At 38.7% G+C, this 14,239-nt stretch overlaps 1 protein-coding gene across 2 annotated transcripts in view; it reads right to left on the bottom strand.

Moving 5' to 3' along the window:
- LOC125463318 (uncharacterized) overlaps nt 1–14,230 on the bottom strand; it is an 87,224-nt gene extending 72,994 nt beyond the window's left edge. For both annotated transcript variants that reach the window (XM_048554484.2, XM_048554485.2), the window contains exons 1-2: nt 14,115–14,230; nt 10,831–10,959 (exon numbers count right to left, since the gene is read on the bottom strand). In XM_048554484.2, coding sequence (XP_048410441.1) covers nt 10,831–10,902 — 72 coding nt within the window. In that variant the 5' untranslated portion in view covers nt 10,903–10,959; nt 14,115–14,230. The remainder of the gene's footprint in view (nt 1–10,830; nt 10,960–14,114) is intronic.
- Nucleotides 14,231–14,239: the final 9 nt, after the last annotated feature.

Below are 14,239 nucleotides of genomic sequence, written 5' to 3' on the forward strand. Positions count from 1 at the left end.
ATCAAATGCGTTTGTTCTGGTTCCCGAAACAGCTACCCAACTCGTCCCATTCTCCAGCCCTATCTCTGTAGCCCTCTAAATTCATCACTAGATCACTATACCTTAACTCTCAATCCAGCTATGTCTTCAAACCTCCTATGGAATCCACCTCCACCATTCTCCTACGCAGCACACTCCAAGACCTATTCATTCTCTGAGTAAAGGATTATTTCATCTCATGCCTAGATCTCTTCCTGATGATCATAAAATTGTGACCCCTAGTTACTGACATTCCAAGTAGCAGAAACAGAAAATCATTCCTTAACCTGTCAAAATTGTTCATAATTTTGAACATCTCAATAAGGTCACCTCTTGATCTTCTTCCAAGAAGAATAAGCCCAATTTTTCTCATATTTTTCTAGTATTTAAAATCCTACATTCCTGCTAACATTCTAATAAATTTCCTTTACATTCCCTTCAAGGCTTTAATATCTTTCCTTAAATAAGGTACCCAGAACTGAACACAACACTCTAAATGTGGTCTAACCAATGATTTTTAGAGGTGTAGCATCACTTGCTTGCTTTTATATTCTGTGCCTCTATTTTTAAAGCCAAAGATCCTATAAGTCTTCCTAACAACTGTTTCAACTTGCCTGGCTGGCTTCAGAGAATTATGCATTTGAACCTTAACATTCTTTTGCTTCTGTACTCCCCACAAAGTTGTATCATCGAGCCACGCTCTCCATTTTTCTTCTACCAAATGTATTACTTCACATTTCTCTGCATTGAAATTCATCTGCTCAGCATCTGTCTATTTGGCCAACTTGTTAATGTATGTTTGAATTCACTCAATAACATCCTCACAATTTGTTATTCTCCATAGCTTAGTATCATCTGCAAAAGTAGAGATTGTACTCTCAACTACTATCTCCAAACCATTTATATAAATCAGAAAATGCAAGGGTGCCAACACTGATCCCTGGGGAACACCATTTTCAACTTGTTTCCAGTCAGAGAAATGACCATCTATACCAACACTCTGTTTCCTATCTTTTACCCAGTTTGTAATCTATGCTGCTAAAAAGGCATCAATCCCAAGCATTTCTAATTTGCTAATCAACCTACCATACGACACCATATCAAATGCTTTCTGAAAGTCTAAATAGACAACATCTGCAGCACTATCCTCCTCCACTGCCTGTGCCACCTCAAAGAACACAATTAAATTTGTTAGGCGTGACCTGCCCTTGACAAAGCCATGTTGACTGTCTAGAATTAACTCATTAATTGTAAGTGCATATTTATCTTCCTGCATTATGGCCTCCATCGGTTTTCTCACTATTGATATCCAGCTGACAGGTCTGTTGTTTCCTGGGTTATCCTTTGTCCTTTTTTTAAACAACGCGTCACATTTGCAATCCTCCAGCCCCCAGGACTAATTCTGTATTCAGAGAGGCCTAGAAAATTTCTGTCAACAGGTCCACAATGCAGGAAAAACAACAACCAATTAAGGCACAACAAGATCCCACATTTTGCAATGTGATAATGATCAGAATACCTCTTTTAATAACATTTGGTGAGGGATAAATATTGATCAGAAATAACACAAACAACTTCTTTGCTCCTCTTCAAGACAGTGCAATAGAATCTCTTACACTTGTGTAAGAGTACCGATATGGTTTAACATCTCCATCTTAAAAACACCTCTGGCAGCACCGAATAATACTTTAAAAACACACGATTAAACAAAAGTATGAGAGACTTCCTGGAAAGTAATGGGATCTTGTTTTCACTGGGCAAGTTACACAAGCAAACAGATGTGCATGAGAGAGATGGACTCAGAAGTTTTTTTTAATATGGCTTAAGAAAAATACAGTTAACTGATAATCTCTTTTTTTGGTTTGCTGACATCTTAGCTGAAATTGGATGTATAAGACAGTTGTTCCTGAAAAAGTAGATTCCTTAGAACTGTTAACAAGTTGCTTACCTCAACATAAGGAGTTATTTTGAAAGCTCCAGATCAGAAGAGTTTGGTTAAAATCATGAAAAGATTATTTGAAGCTGAGAAAATCTGAGTTCAGCTGTATGAAAAACTTAGGTAGGGGCTATCATATTCTCAAATTTGGGGAATTGAAGCCAGAGTTAAATTAAGCCCCATAGTTCTGACAGAAAAAGGAATTTTCTGTGGTGCGAGTACTGTAAAGGGTCAGTTGAGATTAATGGGATTATATTTTACCTCGTGTTTTGAAATCTTTAAACTTGTGTTGTATGTGAATACTTTGGCTTATTCTGTTTTGTTTTTATTTATTTTGCAGAATAAACTTTTGCTTTATTGTTAAAACTAAACCAGTAGCTTTGTGGGAGTGATAATGGGAACTGCAGATGCTGGAGAATCCAAGATAACAAAATGTGAGACTGGATGAATACAGCAGGCCCAGCAGCACAAAAGCTGACGTTTTGGGCCTAGACCCTTCATCAGAGAGGGGGATGGGGTGAGGGTTCTGGAATAAATAGGGAGAGAGGGGGAGGCGGACCGAAGGCTGAGAGAAAAGAAGATAGGTGGAGAGGAGAGTATAGGTGGGGAGGTAGGGAGGGGATAGGTCAGTCCAGGGAAGACGGACAGGTCAAGGAGGTGGGATGAGGTTAGTAGGTAGGAGATGGAAGTGCGGTTTGGGGTGGGAGGAAGGGACGGGTGAGAGGAAGAACAGGTTAGGGAAGCAGAGACAGGTTGGACTGGTTTTGCAGTGGGTGGAGGGGAAGAGCTGGGCTGGTTGTGTAGTGCAGTAGGGGGAGGGGACGAACTGGGCTAGTTTTGGGATGCGTTTGAAGCTGGTGAAGTCCACATTGATACCATTGGGCTGCAGGGTTCCCCAGCGGAATATGAGTTGCTGTTCCTGCAACCTTCGGGTGGCATCATTGTGGCACTGCAGGAGGCCCATGATCGACATGTCATCTAAAGAATAGGAGGGGGATTGGAAATGGTTTGCGACTGGTAGGTGCAGTTGTTTATTGCGAATCGAGCAGAGGTGTTCTGCAAAGCAGTCCCCAAGCCTCCACTTGGTTTCCCCAATTTAGAGGAAGCCACACCGGGTACAATGGATGCAGTATACCACATTGGCCGATGTGCAGGTGAACCTCTGCTTAATATGGAAAGTCATCTTGGGGCCTGGGATAGGGGTGAGGGAGGAGGTGTGGGGGCAAGTGTAGCATTTCCTGCGGTTGCAGGGGAAGGTGCCGGGTGTGGTGGGGTTGGAGGGCAGTGTGGAACGAACAAGGGAGTCACGGTAGCTTTGTGTGCTTGTGTTTTAATACAAGATTATCTTTTTTAAAGCAACTAAAAACCAGATATAAAAAAAGTTGCTGGAAAAGCCCAGCAGATCTGGCAGCATCAGTGAAGGAAAAAACAGAGTTAACGTTTCGGGTCCGGTGACCCTTCCTCAGAGCTTAGAACTAAACACCAGATATGATCTATGAAGCCATGTGGTGGTTCTGGATAGAGAATGGCTGTGTTGTAGTGAAGTTTACAGCACTGAATTTGTCAATGGATTTGAATGCTGCTAACAGTTTTCTGGAGCGGAAGATATAACAGAAGATTATTTTAAATCTTTGTCGAGAGGTGGACAGAGAGAGTTAACAGATAAATTCAAGGTAGAAGTAAAAATCAGGATCTTGCAAGGATGAGATACTTCAAGTAATTATTCAACACAGAACTGGAAGAAAGGAAACCTAAATTGGGGAGTCAAAGCTGGAATTAGCTAAGATACAGTTAGAAATGAAAAGACTTAAGTTAGAAGAAAAACAAAGGCTAGTAGAGAGTGTGGATAAAGAAAAAGAAAGTAATGGAGAGGGACACAGAGCTAAGAAACTTAAATGAGAAAGGAGGAAAACCTGGTTAAGATGAAAAGTGATGAAAAAATGGAAATGAATTAAAAATAAACTTGAACTCCAAACAGCTAGAGAACATGAGTTGTCCATAAAAAAAATTACAGTAAAGACGAAAGGAGGAGATAGTTAGCTTACAGGTCGACTCTGATTCCAATAAAGGATGTGATTGAATGAAGAATTTACAATTAGTGTCTAAGTTTACTGAGGGAGGAGGAGTCAAAAAGTATATTACTTTATGGAGGTTATTGGACAGATCAAGTCACCAAAAGAGATTTGAACATCAACGTTACCAAGCGTTTGACAGGAACAGCTAAGACAGTGAGTGCCAGTTTATCAGGAAAACATGCAGAATATGGAACTGCCGAAGGTGCAATACTTAATGCTTATGACCCTGTCCCTGAAATCTATCAACTAAAATTTAAGATCACAAGAAAGAAGTCTAGTCAGGTATTTTTCAAATTTGCAAGGGGAGAAATGCACTGGGACCAGTGGTTTGGATCACTCAAGCTAGAGAAAGATTTTGAAAATGTAAGGGAAATTATGATCATTGAAGAATTCATAAATAGCAATCCTGCAAATGCACAACCTTATTTAGATGGGTGCCAAGTATTCAGTCTCAAAAAAGCATTAGTACTGGCATATGCCAGTAATATCTCAGAACATTACAGGTAAGGAGATGATCATGTGGAAATCCACAGCTTAAATAGAAGATCAACTGTCATAATAGGAATGCCCAAGGAATCTTCAAATGAAAGGGGCATTGGGTAAAGATATAGATATTAAAACCGCAGAAGTAACACCAAGAGAACATATTCCCTTAAAATGCACTAAGAGGGGAGTGGTGGCTCAGGGCAGTCTTGAAAATTCTTTTCCAAATACTGGCAAGTAGAATCAGATCACTGACGTTTGTGAGTATTTTATTGCAAAAGAAGAGTTATTTCCTTATGCTTCAAGTCTAGGACATAATTCAATAAAGATACTGGGAGACGTTGGAGCAAATCATTCATTGATACTGGCTGATGAAACTTAATTGTCCTCTGAGGGGTTAATGAAGGTTAATGAATATGGATTAATAAATATTAATTGGAGGTAAAGATAGTGGTTACAAACCAGTCTCATTATAAAGAATTGGGCTAAGAGTGACTTGGTAATTGGAGCAGTTGTAGCTAGAGTCGTGATACAATTCCACATAGAACGAATATATCTTATGTTGGCAAATGACCTCACAGGTTCAAGAACATTGATCCTACCAAGGACGGTGGAACAATCAGAAGAGGTTGAAGAACTTAAATGTTACCTGAGAAACATCCTGGAATGTTTCTTGTCTGTGTTGTGAATCAATTTCGGGCGCAAAGAATCAGACAGGAAGAAAATAAGTGTATGATACAGGGAGATGATTTGGAAATTCAGTTGTCACATACAATTGTCAAAAATATAACTGAAAGTATTAAGTTAAATAGTTTGATACATTCAACACATCTTTAAGATAAATGCAACAAATGGATTTGGAATTGGAAGACTTACAGCAAATGACCTACTCAGAAATTGAATGAGAAATAATCCCTGTGTATTTTTACTTAAAAAGACAAAACATAAATGAGGAATTGGAGATCACCTCAAATATCAGTAAATGAGTGTGCAGTGGTCCATCAAAAGGTAGCTCCATCTGAGTTTCATAATAAAGTTTTATGAGAGGCTCTTGGCATTCCAAAAGCATGTCACTTAGGTTTAAGGAAAACATAAAATAAAACATTGAAACTTTTTATTGGTCAAGATTACATAAAGATGTAGTCAGATTTTGTGAGGCATGCCATACATATCAGGAAGTATGTATCAATCCTCACCTAAACATGTACATTTAATTCCAATACCAGCTTTGAAGACTTGTTTAGCTTGGTGTTCCTAAATTGTCCAAGATCCCTACCTAAAACTAGGAATGGGAACAATTCTGGAATGTTCCACAAGATTTCCTGAAGCAGTGCCTTTAGGAAAAAAATCTGCAAAATGGTAATGGAAAAGTTAGTAAATTGTTTAGAAGATATGATTTATGAAAAAAAACACAACAATATCCAGGCTCAAATTTTATGTCACAAATATTTAAAGATATGATGACTTATCTGAGAATAAAACAATCTTCTGCCATCACTCACAATATCAAAGGGTGTCGTAAATACAGCATCACATTTTAAACACCATGACCCAAACTTAGTGTCAAGCATATTCTAATTATTGGAAAAAGGAATTTTTTGTTACCATTTGCCATTAGGGATGTTCCCACTGAGTCCACAGTATTTAGTCTTTTTGTACAAATAAATGGACATGAGTTGAGAGGACCACAAACTAATTAAAGAGAAATTGATATACCAAAGCTCAGAAACTACCTTTCAAATCTATGTTTCAAATTTCTTTGTAAAACTAACCAATATGTCAGCAGGTTAAAAAGTATTTGAACAGTGCTCAACAAACTGTGAAAACTAGACCCAATAAAAAAAAACTGAAGTTCAAAACTTTGTTGCAGGAAACAAGGTGTTCATGTTGTTACACATCTTTGGGGAAACCATTAAAAGCAAGGTTCACTGACTTCATCATGTCAAAAAGAAATTAAATTATGTGAATTATGTAGTGAGTACTCCAAACTGAAGAACAATTCAGTGAGTACGACATATTAGAATGTTGAGAAAATATGATGAAAGGAAAAATAGTAAGGGAACAAGAGTGATGTCAAAATATCAAAACAAGTTAGAAACTAATCAAAGATTGAAAATTCATAAGACGACATCGCAAAAATCAGATTGAAAAACAAGGAAGTGCTTAAAATGTTGGACAGCTTTATTTTTATCTTCCGGAAAACAGTCAAACAAAGTGACTTAAAAAGACTTTTGCAGGATTACATATCAATCTGTTGAACTAGGCCTAGAAAAATGGTTTTGGTTGTTTATGAAGTCAATTTCTGTTTGCTATAAAATAACACCCTTACAGATACAATCTGAGATTCGCTAAAGTGGGTGAAGTGATTAAATTCATGATGGACAATGACATTTTTGAACGAAGTCATCCTAACTGGAGCTCACCAACTATGATGGTACTATGGACTCATATCCAAATCCAGTACTGCTTGACTTCATTGTACAAATTGGACAGGCATAATATCATTAAAACTGACTTATTAAAAAGGGTATTGGTAAATTTCATTAACTGATACAGCCAAAGAAACATCAGCTTTCATAACACAAGATAGACATTATCAACACAGAATTATAAAAATTTCAATGTGATGGCAAGAAACAGTTGGAGGCACTGGATACTTCAAAGGCTATGGGCTCTGACAACATTCTGCAATAGTACTGAAATCTTGTGCTGCTGAACTTGTCACACCATTAGTTAAGCCGTTCTCATACAGCTACAACATTGGCATTTACTCAATAATGTGGAAAAATATCATGCGTACAAAAGGAGGACTAATCAAACCCCGTCAATTATAACCCCAAGTCTATTCTTGTTCATCAGAAAGGTAATGCAAAGTATCATCAACAGCACTATCAGGCAGCATTTGCTCATCAATAACCTCCTCACTGATACCTAGTTTAGGTTCCTCTCCACCTCCAACACTCAGTTGCTGCAGTGTGTATCATTTACAAGATGCACTGCAGAAATTCACCAAAGATCCTTAGTCAGCACCTTCTAAACCCACAACCACTTCCGTCTAGAAGGATAAGGGCAGCAGACACATGGGAATACTACTATCTGCAAATCCCGTCCAACCTGCTCACTATCCTGACTTGGAAATATATTGTCATTGCTCCAATGTTGCTGGGTTAAAATCTTGGAATTCCCTTCTTACTGCCATTGCAGGTCTAACAATAGCACATAGATTGCAGTATTTCAAGGAGACAGCTCCTCACCACCTTCTCAAGGCTGCTTGTTTCAAATCTAACCAAATGTGAGCTTGCCAAAGCAAAACTGATGTATTTGGGCTACACTGTGAGACAAGCCCAAAGAGCACCTAAAGAAGTGAAAATATGACTTACTTTGATTTTCCCAGGCCAAAGACAACATGTGAAATTTTGCATCATGTGTCAAAACTGATCTTATTGCATGTTTGTTCTGCGCTTTTGTTGTATCTTAAAACATTTGTTAAAGTTAGGCAGAAAATTCACATAGACATAACAGTATCAAAGTGCCTTCAAAGCTATGTTAACAACCAAAATACTTATGAGAAATCATCAAAGTGGATGTTTTTGTGGGGCTGTTTAATGCAAGATGATGAGATGGGGATTGATTAACTGTCAGTTATTTTTCAAGGAAACTGACTGCATGTCAGTGAAAATATCCCACTATGAAGGAAGAGACATTGGGGTTCTCATTTTGTGACTTATATCACCAATAATGTAGAAGACACTTAATTATATGACCACAATTCTCTAATTTTTTGGAAATATTTCAAAATAACTTAGAATAGTCTCAGAAGAGCTTAATATTCGTCCATATAATTTGAAATTTGACAAAGGAAATGCAATTTCTGTGGTTTGAAACTCGAGATTCATCTCATAAATTGACCAGGTTTTTGACTTTTTGAATTAGCTTATGGACAAAATGCAAGATGTCTTCTAAAAGATATCTTCTGAAGCAAATCAAAGAAATTGTTTTAGGACAGAGGGGAAAACCTCCATTTTAGACTATGCATGTGTTCCCGGAACAGTTCATAGGTCAGGTAACTCAAGTACACATGAGAACAATGCAAATCATTCCATGAAGAAATGGACTGAAAAGCATGCAAAAATCACAAATATTTCAACCAGGGGATAGATGTCAGTATCATCGCCTTAACAAGGCAAACCATTGAAAACATAGTTCAGTGATTCATAAATGCAATCCAAAGTATCGGTACAGTAAATTGAGATTACAAGGTGTAGAGCTGGATAAACGCAGCAGGCGAAGCAGCATCAGAGGAGCAGGAAAGCTAATGTTTTGGGCCTAGACCCTTCCATTTCTGAAAGGTCTGCTGTTCATCCAGCTCTACACTTTGTTATCTCAGATTATCCAGCATCTGCCGTTCCTACTATCTCTGGTACAGTAAATAATTTGATTGACACCCTGTATCACTCAAAATGTAAGTGGCTGTGTCATTTCAATATATTGAAGCAATACCATCATTGCAAGGAGGATCAGAAAGTGCAGGTATGTCAATTAGTAAGGATAGTGGTGGATGGATGCGATAGTGAGAATTGGCAAAAACAAGGACTAGACAATTCCCGAACTGAACTACCTAACATCCAATGAACCAACACTAAAGCGTTAGAGAGATTAGACTATGCTTTCATATTTAAAGCCAGAATAATAAGGAAATTTAACAAGTTAAAGGAGTCTGTAGAGATTAAACAGGCATACAAATTTGACTATAAATTTTAGAGAATCCTCTCCTCCAACACAACAGCCTTATTGTTAAGGTCCAGCGAAATTGGTACAAATGAAAGCAGAAATCCAGCATATGTTTAAAAACTATCTAATTGAACATTCAAAATTGATGAAGTTCTCCAGTCAGTGCTGATGCCAGATGGTTCAACTAGATTCTGCACAGAGTATGGAAAGGTTAATTAATCAACACAAGCAGATTCCTATCCAATTCCTTGCTTAGAGAATTGTATTGATAGAGTTGACAGTACCAGATCTCCTACTGAAATAGATTTGTTTAAGGAATACTTGCAGGTTCTTTAACTGCTCTGAGCTAAAGAAATACCCGCCTTTGAAACATCAGATGGTCTTTTCCAATACTGAGTGATTTTAGCCATTCAGGCTTAAAATAATGACCTGGCCACTTTCCAAAGACTGATTAATCAAGCCGTACCCAGTGTTCCTAATTCCCAGTTTACCTTGCTATGAACTGAATTACAGTGGCACTTGAAGGGGCCACTTGAAACAATTAGAACTTCTGCTTAGAATATTAAAATCAGCTGCTTTAGTGAAAAGACTTACCAAAGTGAGCTTGCAAAAACACAGGTAACCTGCTTAAGATGTATACGAGGGCAAGGTCAAGTGCTGCCAGTAACAACAACAATGTAAGCATGAATGGAAATCCCTGTCCTTAAAACTACACCAGAAATTGAGGCTTTTTGGGGATATGTGGTTTCTACTGCAAATTTGTAGCAAACCTTTGCACTACAGCTGCACCACAGACAACTTTGTTCCAAAGAAAAGTACAGGAGAATTCCAGGTATCTTTTGAAAAGCTGAAAACAACCTTAGTCAATGAATCAGTGTTGGATGTCCCTGATTTCACCAATCCCTGTAAAGTAGTAATTGATAGGAGTGACTTGAGGACAGGGATATTCCTGTTATAGGAAGATGGGTTGGGCATAGAGAAGCTAGTGGAATACTTTTTCATAAAGCTAAATCAACATACAGATATACTCAGCAGTGGAGATGAAACCATGGAATTGCTACTGGCTTAAACATGTATTTGGAAATGTATACCAAGGCTTCAGGGAAATACTGACATATTGCTATTTCAGAAGCATTTGTCAGGAAAAAACAAAAATCGGGTTTGATAATGTCCTTTAGGAAAGGAAGCTGCCATCTTTACCTGGTCTGGTCTATACGTGATTCCAGACCCACAGCATTGTGGTTGACTACTCTTGGGCAATTAGGAATGGGCAATAAATGTTGCCTGGTCAGTGATGCCCCCTTCCCATGAATGAATAAAAAACAAATTTTAAATATTTTGGTGCAATGTCAAGGAAAACAGCTATGGCATACTATTCAGCCTAACAATCAAGACTCAATGTTAGATTCATACAAGAAGAATGCCCGCATTAACAAAATATTGCATGCCTGCAGTATGCATGAAATCATATTTCATTAACAATTCACCATCGCGACAGGAGTAAAGAAACTGGAGAGAGAAAATATATCTCTTGGGAACCACTTGCTGTATTTTTGGGAGTTATAAAGTGGTCTATTAAACACTCACCAGGTTAGAGGGTTTAGAGAGAGTGGAAAACCTCTTGACTACGTTGCTCTTGTCTGTTTCTCTGTGCATCATCTTGTCTGAAAAAGTGGTGAGGAAGGACTCAGTACTGAGATGCCCATATGGCTTTGCCTGTAATAGTCCAAATTAAGTGTCTTATTTTAGGGCTTACTTTAACGTCATTTCTACTGTAAGAATAATGCGGAAAATGAAACATTCCAATCAGCATGACATTGAGACATTAATGAAGGGAGATAAAGACTGACATACGCTGGAATTGCACGTTTTATGTTCTAGCATGTCCCAAAATCGCTTTACAGCTATTCCCCATGCAGATGGCTGAAAGGCCCTCTGCTTCTTCCTGTCCCACAGGCCTGACCAGTCCCCCTGCAATGACACCCTCATCTGCCTAGCTGAACTTGTCCTCATCCTTAACAACTTCTCTTTCAATTCCTCCCACTTCCTACAGACAAAGAGGGTGGCCATGGGTACCCGCATGGGCCCAAGCCAAGCCTGCCTCTTTGTAGGATACATGGAACAATCCCTCTTCCGTAGCTACACTGTCCCTATCCCCCACCTCTTCCTCCGTTACAGCAAAGACTGTATCGGCACCACCTCATGCTCCCACAAGGAACTCGAACAGTCCATTCACTTCACTAACACCTTCTACCCCAACATTAAATTCACCTGGACCATCTCTGATACCTTTCTCCCATTCCTGGACCTCTGTGTTTCCATTTCTGGCAGTCACCTGGAAACCGATATCTATTTCAAGCCTATCGACTCCCACAGCTACACAGAATACACCTCCTCTCACCTACCTTCCTGAAAAAGTGCCATCCGCTATTCCCAATTCCTTCGCTTCCGCTCCCAAGATGAGGCATTCCACTCCTGAACATCCCAGATGTCCTCGTTTTTCAAGAACCGCAACTTCCCCTCCACAGTGGTCGAAAACGCCCTCGACCGTGTCACTCGCAATTCCCACAACTCATCCCTCACACCCCCTCCCCACGATAACAACCAAAACAGACAACCCAATGATTGGTCAAAACATTATCCTGAGAAATGAAACAATGAATGCCTGTCACCTGTTTTGTTCAATTGAATTTGGTGCAGTGTGGTGTGCACGTTCTTTCTGACTGCAAGGAACATGGCCTGATGCATTAATATATGGAGCTTTGAGTATGCAGGGTCGTACAATATTGCAAACCCGGCTGACAATCATAAATTGGTTTTCAGTAGAATTTTTGATACATTCAGGATTATCCAGCAAATATTCTCCAAATGCAAAACATTTGACACTGTGTTGTACAAGCATGCAAGGGTGGCCTGGTTGGGTATAGTTAGTACTTGCTTTTCGTGAACAGCTGCAAAACCTCCACAATATGCGTCCATTCGAAAAAAAAACTCAACTTCAATACTAACAAACAATTAAATCTCTGGATCACTACCTGAGCTACATGTAAAATTGGCACAGGGCAGGGCAAAGACTAGAGAGAGATTGCACAAGTTCGGGAAAACCAAGATACAGAAATGGTTCTGTTAAAAATGAAAAAGCTAAAGACTAGAAGTCACTTGTGGGAGTTATGGACATACTCCTGCAAATAAAGTACTGAAACAGAGTTAAAGGGTAATGTAATAATGTCCAATTCACATCTCTCATGCACGCGAATGCGCTTCAGTCATTTCTGATCCATTGAGACTGACTACAGTTGGAATCTGGCTGGTTGAATTAGGTTAACTGCTTGCCCACATGCAGACCTGGATGTCACTGGAGAGGATAATCGTGTCATCCACCGGTTTGCTGGAGGCTTTCCATGACTAACAAATACCAGAGGGACTGAAGTTCATCATCACTGCTGGGAATGTAAATTAATCACTGGGAATGTAATTTTAATTTGATTTGTTAAGTTTCCTTTAAAAGTTTAATTTTCATTTTGTTGAAGCTTACTAGCTTGTGCCCCTTGAATAAGGGTGCATTCAATATTCTTTCAAAAACTGATGAACATAAAATATGTAGATTCTGATGGAAAGACTCCTGCATCAGTCCAGTTTATGGAAGGCCAGAAAATGAAGTGCTAGTCAGGTCAAACTTGAAGATAATAAAGTGTATGGGAGAAAGTGGGAACAGGGTAGAGTTAGATGATCAGCCATGATCATACTGAAGGTCTTAACAGGCTTGAATGGCCAAATAGCCTACTCATACCTCTATTTTCGAATATCCTAGCCAACTTAATTTCCTCATCTAAATCAACCAAACTACGAAGATTAACCCTATCATCATGTTCAGGGTTCATATATATATATATATATATATATATATATATAACAGAATCATTTCAGTGGAGAAGATGCTATTTATTTAGCCCATCATGCATGCACCTGAGTGTTCAAGCAGTTTACCAAGTTCCTGTCTTTTCTCCATTACCATGTATACTGCTTTTATTTAAATAATCTTGAATGCCACATTGAACTATCGCCACCATACTTCAAGGCAGTGCAGTACAAACCCAAATCATTTGCTGTGTTCTTCTAACTTCAGAACTGCTTCTTCTGCAAGGCACTTTAAAACCGTGCTCTTTGCTTCTCGATCCTTTCACAAGTAGGAAGTTTCTCTCTAACTGAGCAGTCAACGTAATTCAATGCACGAGTGCTTCGGGGTACTCGGAGGGGTTTCCCATATTGAAATAGCAAATGCATTTCAAAAGTATCTCATTGTTTGTAAAGGGCTTTTGGATGCACTGGGGTCAGGAAAAACGCTACATAACATGCTTTTTCTTCGTTGGTACGTACAGGTTTGACTCTTTTCATTCAAACACGCTGACGATATCTGTATTCTTCAATAAGATGTACAATCAACAATCAGTTCAAACACCAATTATTCTAACTCTAAAATTAGTGGAACTATTTTCACTGTACTAAAGTCAATATATTTTCTAATTCAAGAAATGTTAGGGCATCCCTCAAAATGGCAATATTTCTTAGAGGATTCACATAAATTCTGTGAAGGAGTCTAGCGATAAAACGCACCAACAGCAGCAGCAAACTGAACAAGACAGTCTAGGAATATAACACGCAAAAAACGGAAATTTCTGGAGAAACTCAGCAGGTCCGACAGTATCTGCGGAGAGAAAACAGGAATAAACCCCATCTACTCAGAAGAAATGGAAAAAGAAATAGATCGCGAGTAAAATTCATTAATTGCTTTCTTGTTTTCACTCAAACCCCCAGTCAAAAAAGTTACTTAGATGATAAAATACGACATGTTTCTGACATGGGTTACTTACATCAGTAATATTTATAAGATTGAGAAAGTTTACATCAATTTTTTTCGAGCTATATTTCTTCCGTTATCCCGTTGCCCAGGGAAACGCTCGCGCTTCCCCAACCCGCAATTTGCGGCCTTGCATCA

The sequence above is a fragment of the Stegostoma tigrinum genome, chromosome 25 (assembly GCF_030684315.1).
Source record: "Stegostoma tigrinum isolate sSteTig4 chromosome 25, sSteTig4.hap1, whole genome shotgun sequence".
In the NCBI taxonomy this organism is placed as follows: domain Eukaryota; kingdom Metazoa; phylum Chordata; class Chondrichthyes; order Orectolobiformes; family Stegostomatidae; genus Stegostoma; species Stegostoma tigrinum.